At 43.0% G+C, this 12682-nt stretch overlaps 1 protein-coding gene across 3 annotated transcripts in view; it reads left to right on the forward strand.

The window, feature by feature from the left end:
• Positions 1-10413, forward strand: part of COPS8 (COP9 signalosome subunit 8) — a 29020-nt gene extending 18607 nt beyond the window's left edge. For 2 of the 3 annotated variants that reach the window (XM_085874734.1, XM_085874737.1), the window contains exons 4-7: positions 2178-2310; positions 2497-2604; positions 3590-3652; positions 8458-10413. In XM_085874734.1, the coding sequence (XP_085730860.1) occupies positions 2178-2310; positions 2497-2604; positions 3590-3652; positions 8458-8537 (384 nt within the window). In that variant the 3' untranslated portion in view covers positions 8538-10413. The remainder of the gene's footprint in view (positions 1-2177; positions 2311-2496; positions 2605-3589; positions 3653-8457) is intronic. The other variant, XM_085874735.1, reaches the window with a different exon arrangement.
• Positions 10414-12682: the final 2269 nt, after the last annotated feature.

Here is a 12682-nt window from a genome sequence, read left to right on the forward strand (position 1 = left end):
CAGAAGCCCGTTTTCCCCTCTTTAACAATGTCTACTTTGGTAGAGAACGTTTTCGAAAGTGTAGCACGAAAACTGTCCACACTTGTGCAATTTTTTGGCCTGTGTGTACTCTTTCATTCACTCAAACACAATAACAAACACAATTCAGCCCATCCTTCACGCTCTTTGACAATAACAGGTTGTGTCCACCATGCTGTTCAACTTCCAACTGATAATGACATCAGTGAGTCAGTATTGCTGCATACCATGGCAGTGGGGGTTGTGGGAGGGGGGCAGAAGGGAGGGAGGGACTTGTGAGAAATTTATCGGGGGTAAGGCGACTTTCCGGCCACCCTTTTGAGCCATTGATTTTTCATCATCAGAATGCAGTGGGTTACTTCCCATTAGTTATAACCTGATAAACTTTAAAAATAATAATAATAAAGGGATTATCTACACAACTTTTGTATTTATTTTACATGCTTAAACCGTTGAGGTGAAAACCACCAGATGTTGGGGAAGAGAAAATCTTTTGAAAATGATGTACATTGGAGCCCAGATGCAACTGAAGGCGTCATCGCTCGGCCAAATCCATTATAACTTTTTCACCCGGGGAAGTCTGGTTTATGTTAGAAGCCCAGGGCAGTCCATTCATGCCATCATGGTCAACAAGGAAACTCAATTGAACCACCAATTGCAAGCCATATCTGTACTGCATGTATTCAAGCTAAAAAGCGAGCAGTGTATTTGTCTGGTGATGTGCCGGAACTTTTGAGTATGTGTTTGCCTGGTCTACTCTGGCTGTTTAAAACTGACTGTTGTTACTTTAGCCAGCCAACTTATTGAGGAGTTGGTTGAACCAGGCACTGCCAGGGTGAAGCACTGGGAGAGGCCATTTAATTTAAGTAAGTGCATCAGCAGGAGCAGCATGTGATTTGGCATGGGATTTTGGTCCTTCAGTGGAGAAGAGGTTCAAGTGACAAAACGTTGGTGTTTGGGGATTTTGGGACCAGGTCTCACCCACATTCTCGAGTTTATTCATCTGGAAGTTGCAGAGTACGGACAGAGGAGGCCCGAAGTGTGACATTTGCTTTAGATCAGCGGTATGTGCCGTGAGTGCGTGTATCCTGTGATTCTGCGCTGCTTCCATCTCTCTCGCTCTCCATGGATCTACACCATCGCTGCACAGCTTTGCTTGTTGTGGGTGCCTTCAGGGTTTTTCCGCCTGCATCCACGAGTCATCAGTCATTATCCTTACGCTTAACTGCCCAGTGTGTTGCAAACATCTTCCCTGGAGATGCATATGGCAACTGGTTTCAGGCAATGGAATAGTGCCTCCAGCTGTCATAACATTGACTTTGGAAATCAGAATTTAAGTGTTTAATTTTGAAGGCTCTGTTGTTAAACACCATGGAGGCAGGAGTTCCACAAGCAGAATGTAGGAATCGTGAGAAGTTGAACGAGGTGTCAACGGAGCATGTGAAACATTAGGTATTTATTTATTTATGTATCCTAATAATTGCTCAGTTGTTGGGTCATTTAATTGCTGACATAAAAGCGATGAATGCTCAATATTGTGAATATTGAAATGAACGACAACTTGGACATTCTTGATGCGAAAATGAACGATAACATGATTACCTGAAAGCAGTGAAATGAAATGAGTTGGACACGTCTTGCCTTGAAGAAGTCCTTCCCCCCCCCACTCCCCTTTTCCTTCTCTCTCCCCAATGATGAAGGAAAAAAAATTTGGCATGGGTGGTTTAAAAAAAAATTATTTGTAGTTTCCAGGTAGTGTTTCACACATTTTCCCAGTAGGGGTGGAGATGCTGATGATTCCCATTTTTCGCAGCGGTGGGTGTCTTTAAGGCTTTCTTTATTACCGTTTAACTCCATGTAATATTCCCATTGTTTGCTATGACAAAAGAAAAAGCTTGGTTATAAAATTTTAAGGATATGAATGACCTCAACTCTCCAATAGTTAACATGTTTGTATCCATGGAGGCACCTGTTGGGGCAAACAAACGTTTGTCCCGAACTGCGTACTTGGTTCACAAGATTCACGTTCTCCTTAAACCTGCATACAGCACACACGTTTAGGAATGCAAAATCCAGGACCATCTGTTTATTACACACTTTGAGTGAATACAGACAAAATAATGTTTTTAGCTTTTGTGTTCTTGTTATGCCAATTCCAGGGAAATCCTGAATTGGGAGCTGTGTGGTCCATTGGGCAGAGGATGTGCCAACGCGATTTTCCTGGTGTATACAGCACTGTCGGATCCTACACATGGTCTGATGCGCTTCAGCCCATCCTTCACGCTCTCCGAGGCAAGCGGCTGTTCACAATGGCTGTGCTTCGAGCAAAGATACCTCGCTATGTTGAGATATTTTCTGCTGATAACAGGTTTTTGTGTTTTTAGTCTTTGTGCTAATGTTCCCAGTATGCCGATTTGCACGTTGACTTTTCGAAATACTGTACACTGCTTATTTTCCTCATGCCTCATGTAATCGTAGAAGCCACGCAAAAACGAGCGTTATCATTGGTTGCTCAAGCGTACACGTCCATCAGCATCGAAGACTTGGCAGATTTTCTGGGCCTTCCTGTAGCAGAAGCAATGCTGGGTATGTGCTTACTGCTGCACTCGTCCTGCCAACCTTTTTGAACATTTGCATGGCACTTGTCTGAGTACAGTCTCAAAAACAAAAATGGTGCAAATGTTTCCAATAAGTGTATAGGGGAGCCTGAGATGATGGTAAGTCGAGCTTTTGACACTAATAATTACTTTTCAGAATGGAAAATGATGCAAAACTAGAGGAACAAATGAAATGGTTCTCTGTCGATCAATCAGTTTCTCATACTTTTTGTTTAAAAGTAAAATCTCAACACCTCTGAACATCTTCTTCTTTAACGGCCACAGTTATTCCCACGTTCTTGTGGGGTTGGCCGGTGGAAATTTTTGGCCCGTCTTTCATGAACCAGCCGGCATTTGTCTCAGCAGTTCAGGTACAAATTTGTAATTTGTTCAGGGTGCCGGTGATAACTCGCCTTTTCTTCACTAAGGACATTGTGAGATCTTTAACGTCCACCCACCGGCAGATGGCACGCCAGTTTAACGTTCATCCGATGGATGCCACATGCGTTGATGAATCCCCTGTCGGTGAAACATCAGGATGATAGCATAGTTTATGGCTGGGCTGAGAAAATAAACCCAGGCGAGACGGCTTTGAGGCGAGTGTGCTCAACACATCTGACCATACTGTAACATAATAAAGTATATTGTAACAAGTTTTTCAGTAGAATGGAATGAATAATTTTTGTAATGGCCGATTTGTGTCGATTCAACATCATATTCTTCCTTAATTCCAAGTGGAGCAAGCCTCGAATGTTATTGGTCCCATGTTGGATGTATATTTGCGTTGAACTATTTCTTAATTCATCAGGTTTGAGAAAAGCTGTGTGTTCGTGTTGAAGCTATGCCACTGCTAGCTAATTTATTGCTAGGAAATTGTTGTTCACATGTACAAAGTATGGTATGATTTGGAGATTCTGCAGAATCCAGATTTACAACATTTTTATTCCAAACTCTGTTTTATTTTCTACAAACAGCAGTCACTGAGCATGGATGGCAGGCTGATACCAATACCAGGATGGTTATCCCCAAAAAGCCTGGTGAGTCCTGCCTTTCTCCTTCATCTACCCTTTCAATCAATTTCACAATCCAAGTGGAACAGAACAGCTGGGGTAGACAATGTATTGGCATCCAAACCAGACTTCCGCCATTTGCGTATTTCACTTATTTGCTTCAACGTTGGTCGATTTCAAAAGCTGAACATTCTTCTTGGTTTTATTTTTATTTCTTTTGAGCTGCTGGTACAATGGTGTTTACAACAGTAGTTGTTTCAAGATAATTTCCTTTTCATGATCAAGCGAAATCCACTTTTTTGTGCAAAATAATTGAGTGTGTATGGACTTTGCATTTGAATTTACATAATCTCCATTGGCATGTCTGGGGATAACACTGACATTTGATGTACAATTAATGTTTCACTGGCGATCACAATCAATGTAACTAATGTATTGGTTGATTTGTATTAGGAGTTTTATCCATATTACGTGTGGGGGATTAGAGGGAGGTTAGGAGGAGAGGAGGGTGAAGGAAGAAGACTGCTAATATAGCTCTGTAAGGAAGTCAGAGGCCACTTCAGTAGCACTAAACTTCTGGATTTTTTTAAAAACGATCTTTAATATCATTATTTTATTGAAGTCGAAGTATATACTGGAACACTGAGTGAGGCCCCATCTCGAATAGTGTGCAGTTTTGGTCACCACAACTCAGGAAGGACATAGCTGTCAGAGAGTGGATTCAGTGTCGAGCGACGAGATTGATTCCGGGCCCAGCTCGATTCACCGATGAGAAGCGGCTGAAGGAGACAGGGCTTTATGCACGAGAAAAGAGGTGGTTACGAGGTGATATGATCGAGGTGTTTAAGATAATGAATGATAGAGATAAAATAAGTGCAGATGAATTATTCAGAGCAATAGACAGTGCTCAAGCCAGGGGCCATAGCCTGAGAGTAAAAAAGAGAGTGAAGACTGTAGTGAGGCAAGTGTCTTTCACACAGAGAGTAGTTGATGCATGGAATGGTCTCCATGGAAAGGGAGTGGCAGCAGAAACTGTAGTTAGATTTAAATTGGAATTAGATAAGTACCTAGAAGCATTGGAGATGGGAGGGTATTGAGATATTGGCAGAACTTTTGGGTTGCTCGAGTATGGATGTGTGATTGTGTACATCTGTGCGAGTGTTGTTTCTGGGAGTCTCGTCAAGGGGTGGTGTGTGATTGATGTTGTGTGTTTCTCACCCAATATCTACCTTCACTCCACTCCACTCCCTCCCCCCCAAAAAAACATTTTCTCTCTTATTTAAATAATTAAAACAAATATATTCCCCATTTTTTATTTTGACACCCTCAGGATATCCCTGGGCGTGCCACATTGTCTCGTCCACATTCCTCCCCTCATTCCCCCAATGAAATTGTCATTTTGACGGATAAAATTGGTCTGGTGTTGATGCGGCACAGGCATGATGAGCCGAATGACCGCCTCCTATGTCAAGTTTCCTTGTGTATCCTTGTGTAACACTGTGTGGGGTATCGTGTTCCATGAACTCTCCAATATTTTACATATTTAAGTAGCTGGATATCTCTGTCCATCCGTCTTTTTGCTGGGAAGTCATGGTGGCGTTACTTCTGGTACATCATTTACGAGCGCTGCGAAAACCCTTTACGGTGGAGACTAATTCATGACTTGATGAGAAACCTGTATCATTTCTGTATCTGAGACTGCATCATTTCAGAGTCCTAAAATTATCAAACTGTATCATTTCAGAAACCAATTGGGACAACTGCTATCAAGCCGTAACAAATATGCCATCGTTTCTTTAATAATATCATAATGGTGCGAGAGAGTTGGTGTTTTCCGGTTTTTCCACCATCAAGTTCTCGTCTTACCACGGAGTTACATGTACAAAATTTGGTTTATCGTGACATGGTCTTGCTTAAGGCCCAGTCACACCTTGACGTTTTAGCCAGGAATGGCAACGTATAAAAACGCACGTAAAACGTTGGCGTACGCTGAAATTTGAGGGGTTTTTTTAAGTTTTGGTCGTATTCATAACGTGTTTGTCGTATGCATAACGTATTACTAACGGGCACAGAACGTTTCGTTGTGTTAAGGATAACTTATACCAACGAATGCTTAGCCTGTTGTTGGTGTTCACAAACTATGCCCAACGATAGTTTAACTGAGTCATAGTGCGCTGCACGTATCGCCGACGGAGTCGTGGCGTTCTCTGTTAAAAACCTGCCGCTCGCCGATTTAAATCATAACCGCCTGAAAAGTGGAAGTGTCAACATCGCAGTCACACCTTGACGATTTAGCCAGCGTATGCCGACCTATGAAAAATGTGTCTAAAATGCTGGGACACGACGAATACGGTATGGGTAAGTTGTGAATACGTTAGCAGCACGAAGAAAAACAATGAAGTACGCTGGTATATTACGTGGTGCGTCTAGTACGTCGTGAAATTTCAAGCATGCTGAAAATTTTACGACGTACTCGACGTATGGCTCACAAGTTCCGCATACGCTGGCGTAAGTTCTCGGCACGCTCTGCAATCGTTTTCACACGTCGGCGAGGTAATGTTTAGCATACCCGAAACTTAATTTTTAACCTACGAGTAACGTGCTTTGAACATATTAGTAGCGTGCTTTGAACCTATGTGTAACGTATCTCAAACGCACATTGGCGTATGCAGACGAATTTGATTGACGTCTTCCGGACGACCACATAACTTACTGAACGTGTTTCTAACTTACAGCTACCGTATAATGGCGTATTGGCAGCGTTTAGGGGAATTGGTATATACAAATGGGGCTTCACAAGAGGAACCCGTCAGTATTTCTGACTCCACGTTGAGTAGATGTCAATGTCACTGGCAGTGGCAGCAGCAGTAGCAGTAGTAGTAGTAGTAGTAGTAATAGTAGTAGTAGTTCGAGAGAATTTAGTGATGTCGATGTTATTAGTAGTAGTTCGAGAGAATTTAGTGATGTCGATGTTATTAGTAGTAGTTCGAGAGAATTTAGTGATGTCGATGTTAGCAGTAGTAGTAGTTCGAGAGAATTTAGTGATGTCGATGGTGGTAGTAGTAGCAGTAGTAGTAGTAGTAGTTCGAGAGAATTTAGTCATGTCGATGTTGGTAGTAGTAGTAGCTCGAGAGAATTTAATGATGTCGATGTTATTAGTAGTAGTAGTAGTAGTAGTTTGAGAGAACTTAGTGATGTCGATGTTGGTAGTAGTAGTAGTAGTCGTACTTTCAAGTAACGTGTTGCAAAGTGTGAACAACGTTCGTGTCGCGTGCTTACAAGACGTTACTCATAGGCTAGAAATAAGTTTCGGGTACGCTAAACATTACCTCCACGTGTTTCGACTTATGAGTAACTTACAAGTAACGTGTGTCAACGATCGCGTAACGTGCCTACAACTTATGCCAGCGTTATGCGGAACGTGTGAGTCATACGCCGGCATACGTCGTAAAATTTCAAGCATGAAAAAATTTGAGGAAAACCCAAAAGTTCAACGTTTAAAGCCAGCGTACTACCACTTATGGCAGTGTTTTTCAGCGTGGTCTTAACATATACAAAACGTAACCATAACGTATTGGACGTGTACCAGTGTTTTCCACAAATTTTTGCAAAAATCGGCATAAGCTGGCTAAAACGTCAAGGTGTGACTGGGCCTTTACATAAATCATGTGCGCTAAACAGGGATGATATCAACTTGGTCACGATCTTTATGCATGTTGAGTGAAATCTGCTGCCAGTCGAAGTATGTATCATTAAACCCTTAAATATCGCAGGGGTTACGGTCCTGAAAATGTCGTGGTATTCAAAACCACGATAGTTAAAACCAAGGGCCGATGGAAAGAAGGGGGTAAAGTTCCTGGACTTGAAAATGTGGAAGAAGGTGGACGGCAGCCAAAAATCTTCTTCTTCTTTCGGCTGCTCCCGTTAGGGGTCGTCACAGCGGATCAACCGTCTCCATTTCGCTCTATCCTCCACATCTTCCATTGACACTCCAACCACCCTCATGTCCTCCCTCACCGCATCCATGAACCTCTTCTTTGGCCTTCTTCTTCTCCTCCTGCCTGGCGGCTCCATCTTCAGCATCCTTCTCCCGATGTACTCCGCTTCCCTCCTGTGCACATGTCCAAACCATCTCAATCTCGCTTCTTTCACTTTGTCTCTCAACCGTCCTACCTGCGCAGTCCCTCTAATATACTCATTCCTTATCCTGTCCATCCTCGTCACTCCCAACGAGAATCACAGCATCTTTAACTCTGCCAAAAATATACAACCAAAAATAAACGTGTAAAATAAATAGAAATCGGCTTTACCACAAGGTCTCGTGCTGCGTCGAAGCAGATAAAACTCATAAAACTTGGCCCTCCCTTCTGTAATGTGCCAATCCCCTATTAATCTCTTAAATCATCCCCACCCACACACACACACCCAAGTTCCCTGCTACATTGCACATGCACATATAACAACACATCACCAACAGACTTCAATGCAATGCAGAGCACACACATTACACAAACACGCACAATATTCAACATCACAGGCACAGAACAGGAATCGATGAGTTACAGCATCGAGCCAAAAGCTGAAAATCAGAGTCCATTCTCACATGTTGAGAACCACCCAAGCTTAGACTCGTGACTGAATTATTTGTATATTAAATAACCTGTAAATTGGCACATACTGATTAGTTTTCCACATGTTCCTACAAAAGCAGCTATTTTGTGTTAACACAGTATTTTGTTCGTTTCAAGAAATGAAGTGAAGTGAATAACTGCGTTTTCATTGATTTTTTTTCCCATTTTCCATCCCTCATTCCTTCCCTTTCAAAATCATAGAATCCTTGCCAATGCCTCTGATACCCAGTGAGCAGCAACTTGCACGGCTAACAGATTATGTCTCGTTCCTGGAGATCTGAGGAACAAGCAAAACTCCCACAAGACTTTTGAACTTGACCCTCTGTGAGAATAGCCAAAGAGGCTGGAGGGGGAAAGATATGATCTGAAAGGGTTATTTGAGAGGAATCTGAAGGTAGGAAAGGGGATAGCAGGGCAATATATTTTATTTTTTTTAATTTCGGGTTTTTTGGAGGCACGGTTGAGTTTTGTCAATTCTGCCAAAAACGGGGCTTCACCAGACGGATCGCGTTCGTGGCCACGCAGGAAGGATCTACCACCCGCTCGACAGCACCGACCGAACGAGGCATCACTGCACCGTTTTGAGAACCCTTTCCTGTTGGTGAGCTGAAACTGAGAAAGGACTGCATGCTGTGCACGCTGCACACGCTGCTCGTGTCGATGACTGCTCGCTCATGCTCGGTAATGCTGCCTGCAAACACGTTTGCAGAAATATGGCTACCGAAGAAGTGCACACGTGTTCTCGTGAGGCAGTTGACTTCTTTTGGGGGGGGGGGCTTTATCTTATTTTATTTTATCTTCTTTCTCCTGTCCTTGTGTGTCGTTTTCATTGGGCTTTTAAAAAAAATCCTCATCAGCATTGCAATATTTGATGTCACGTTCTGTATGTTTTTTTTTTTGTTTTTTTTTACATGTTTGTGCAACGTTCCACATTGACGAGTCCAAATATCCGTTGTACACAGTGAAACACATGTTTTGATGACATGGCCGATTTGCTTGTAACTTTCTCAATTAACTTTTGCCGGCCTTTTTATTTTGTTTTGTTTTTATTTCATGTTCGTGTAACTGCCCCCCCCCCCACTAAGATTTTTCTTTATTGCACGTTGCCTTAAAATTGGGCTCGGTGTGGTCAAAAGTGTTTCCCCTTTCTGTAAAACACCTCCGGCGAAAACGATACTTGCACATTTTAAGCTTGTAAGAGGCTTTCGCTAATGATTTTGAAGCAGCCTTTGGGGTACTTTCCGTTTTGTGCTGGCTTCACAGGCTGCAGAAAGGCACTGCCTCGTGTTTTCTCCACAAGTCGCAGATCCGAGGTCGTGCTGTTCATTGTGCGAGAGGGCATGCTGCATCTGCTGTATACGTCCTTTGCTGAAAGCGGCCCGTCCGGAAACAGACGAACAATCGTAGTGCATGGATGCTCTTACCCGCCAAATGAGTAATTTAATGAGAACCAGCGTGCAGCACATATCCCTCTCAACCCCAACACTCGACGTTGATGTCTTAATGATATCTTTGATCACGGAGGATGGCTTGCTTTTTTTTTTTTTGGTTGTCGTTAGACACCAGGTGTGCTGTGTGATACCAGGTCGAGTGGGAGAGCTGCTTTTCTGAAAAGCTTCATGCATTGTAATCCGCACTCTTCGTTCTGTCGAAGTGGACGCTGTTGTTAGCACAGCATGCAGCCGTGGATGAAAGACTATGTACGGTCGACTTGTTTGACATTTTGGTGGGGGGTGGTGGAATATCATTTGCATGCAATGTGTAGTCTGCATTGCTATTGCTGTACGAATGCAATAAGAACCACTCTCTGCCGACTCTATCATCCTTTTGTTTTCCACACCAACCCCCATGAACAGTCACCACAGGGAGCACACAACTTGCATGGTGAAAATAAATTTTGCATCGACGTCCTGAATTAAGCTTAGAATCTTTCGGAACCATCTGCATATTCCATAGATAGGGGTGAGGGATGGGGGCAAATTGTGAAATATGTAAATGGAATATGGTGAGGGATTTCATTCTGGATAAATTTAAGGAGGAAGGTATAACGCATGTGCAGTCTGTCAATAATTTTCCTGTGTCATATGAGTTGCCAATAACTGTTGTTATATGGATGTGGGAGGAAGTGGTGAACATTTTGAGATCTGCCCAAGCTTCTGAAGCTGTGGTTACTCGCATTTTCTTGTGTTCTGTTGTCCTGCTCCACAATTCCTGTTTTGCAGAGCATTTCAGACTATGTGGCCTCTACTTTTACGACTAGTAGCACCTAGCTGTGAGGGTATCACCGGCCTGGGTGTTCTTGTGCATATCAGGTCGGGGGAGAAAGTAACAGCTGTTTACAAGTGACAAAGTGGGAAAGAGCGAGCAGTTTGCGGTTTATTTCACCCTCTTTGTTGTTGTGGCATTGTTGTTGTACAGCTGCTCCACGAGTAATTGCTGCACTTGGTTTACATGTACTTGTACACCTTAAATCACAGGCTTCTTATAGATATGCATGTGCCACAGACAGCGAACGTGAGCATGCACCGTAAAGTGAAATTTGTGCAAAAGGAGGAAACCAAGTGAAGGCACGCTCGCAGCACGAATTTTGATCTTGTGGCACGGTGTAATTTAACAGCTGAAAAGGGAAAGGGTGCATTCCCATTGATTGGTTTTAAAGCGCGTCGTGACTGTATGCATGATAAACATCTTAGTCCCAGGCCAGCACAGGAGAGATCCACAGCGCCGAACCAATGGAGGGAGTGCACATCTCTTCGAAGACCTTGGGCAAATGAGAGATGTTGCTGAACTTCTTTGTTGGTGTTGGGAAAGTGGGAACCATACTACACCAGCATCTGGGTTACTACAAGTTCACTGGATAGCATCGCAGTTAAAGTAAGAATTGTCTGAAAACTGCAAAACCCGTTTATGTTTGATTTTGTTTCAACATGTGGGATGGCATCCACTGGCTGGATCTTCCGAATGAGACCAAAACACGAGTTTGATTCTACTAATTACCTGAAAGTTTGATCGGGTGGACCCACCACTGTTGGAGACAAAGAAAGCAAAGAACCGAGGATTTAATGATAAATACGAGGCACGAAACATACCTACTTTTATTCACAGTATATTAATTTTTTTATTCTCTAAAATCAGGATGGATGGATGTCTTTTTAATGGCTCCAATTATTCCCATGTTCGTCTGGGGTTGGCCACGGGAAGTTTGGCCTGTCTTTCACGAACTAGCTGACCAGACCTGATGTTCGTTCAACAAAGGTTAGGGCAGGAATTTAAAAGAAAAAATGTTATTGTTTATTTTTTGAGCTTTTTTTTTGGAACATTGTTTGAGTTCATGGTGTCGGCGATAGCTCGCCTACTCTTTGGGAAAGACACGGTGGTATCTTTAATGTCAGCAGGTGGTACGCCAGTTTAACGTCCATCAAAGGGATGGCACACACATTGATGAATCACCTTTCCTGTGAAACACCAGGATGACAGTTTATAGCTGGAACGGGATCCAAACACAGGCAAGATAGCTCGGAGGCGAGTGTGCATACCTCGAGGCCATCCTACAAGCCCATCGGGAACAGTAGTTGTTACGAGGTACTTTACATTCAGACCACCTTGGTCTTCATGCTGTTATAAGTACATTTACTCAAGTCCCCCTCTTTTGCTTCTCAAAGGGCAAGGTTTGAAATGCCAGTCACCAGCACTTTTTCAACCCTCACCGCGGATAAATTGACCATTTTATTATCTTGTATCACTCATGCAGACCACAAGTTAATCCCATCCTACCGCGAAGTCCTGCACACCGACTCGCCATTTGGAGCCATCGACAGCTCTTCAAGCAGTACTTGGATCGTTGAAAGGTTAATAAAGGGGTTGCATCCATTTGAGCTTGATCGTTTCTTAGGCTTGGTGGGTTTCTTAGGTTTGTGACTGTTCCTGAACAGCTCACATGATACATTCCATATGCAGATTGAGGAATTGAGAAAAGGTGTTGGTGGTGGTTGTGTTGGGTGATAATAAAAAAGTTCCACTGCCAAGATCCTTGTAACGGTGTATGCATGCGCGTGAAATAATATACACACATACGTTTATGATTGCAGTGGATTAAGAGAGGTGTAGTCTCCTTAAACAACTCAAACTATTCAGTCAGTGCCATCCAAGAGTGATTAAGGCACTTATCGAAGAAGGTGAAAAGGCATCCTGATTGATATGCATGCAGAGAAGTCTGGCAAATAAACTCAGCCTCAAATATATAAGGATTAAAAGAAACTCACAGAAAAGTAGCAGGATATGTTTGCCTCGTGATTAATGTGTATGGGAAAGTGACCTAAAAAGGTGTTGACAGACCAGAGACAAGACGGTTAGTGGTTCGAATTGCACCACAGCAAAAATCCCATGACGATTGCCAGCAATGTAACACGAGGCTGATACCTGAATG

Source organism: Eptatretus burgeri, chromosome 3 (assembly GCF_056783735.1).
Source record: "Eptatretus burgeri isolate ZD-2024b chromosome 3, Ebu_testis_v1, whole genome shotgun sequence".
Lineage (NCBI taxonomy): Eukaryota > Metazoa > Chordata > Myxini > Myxiniformes > Myxinidae > Eptatretus > Eptatretus burgeri.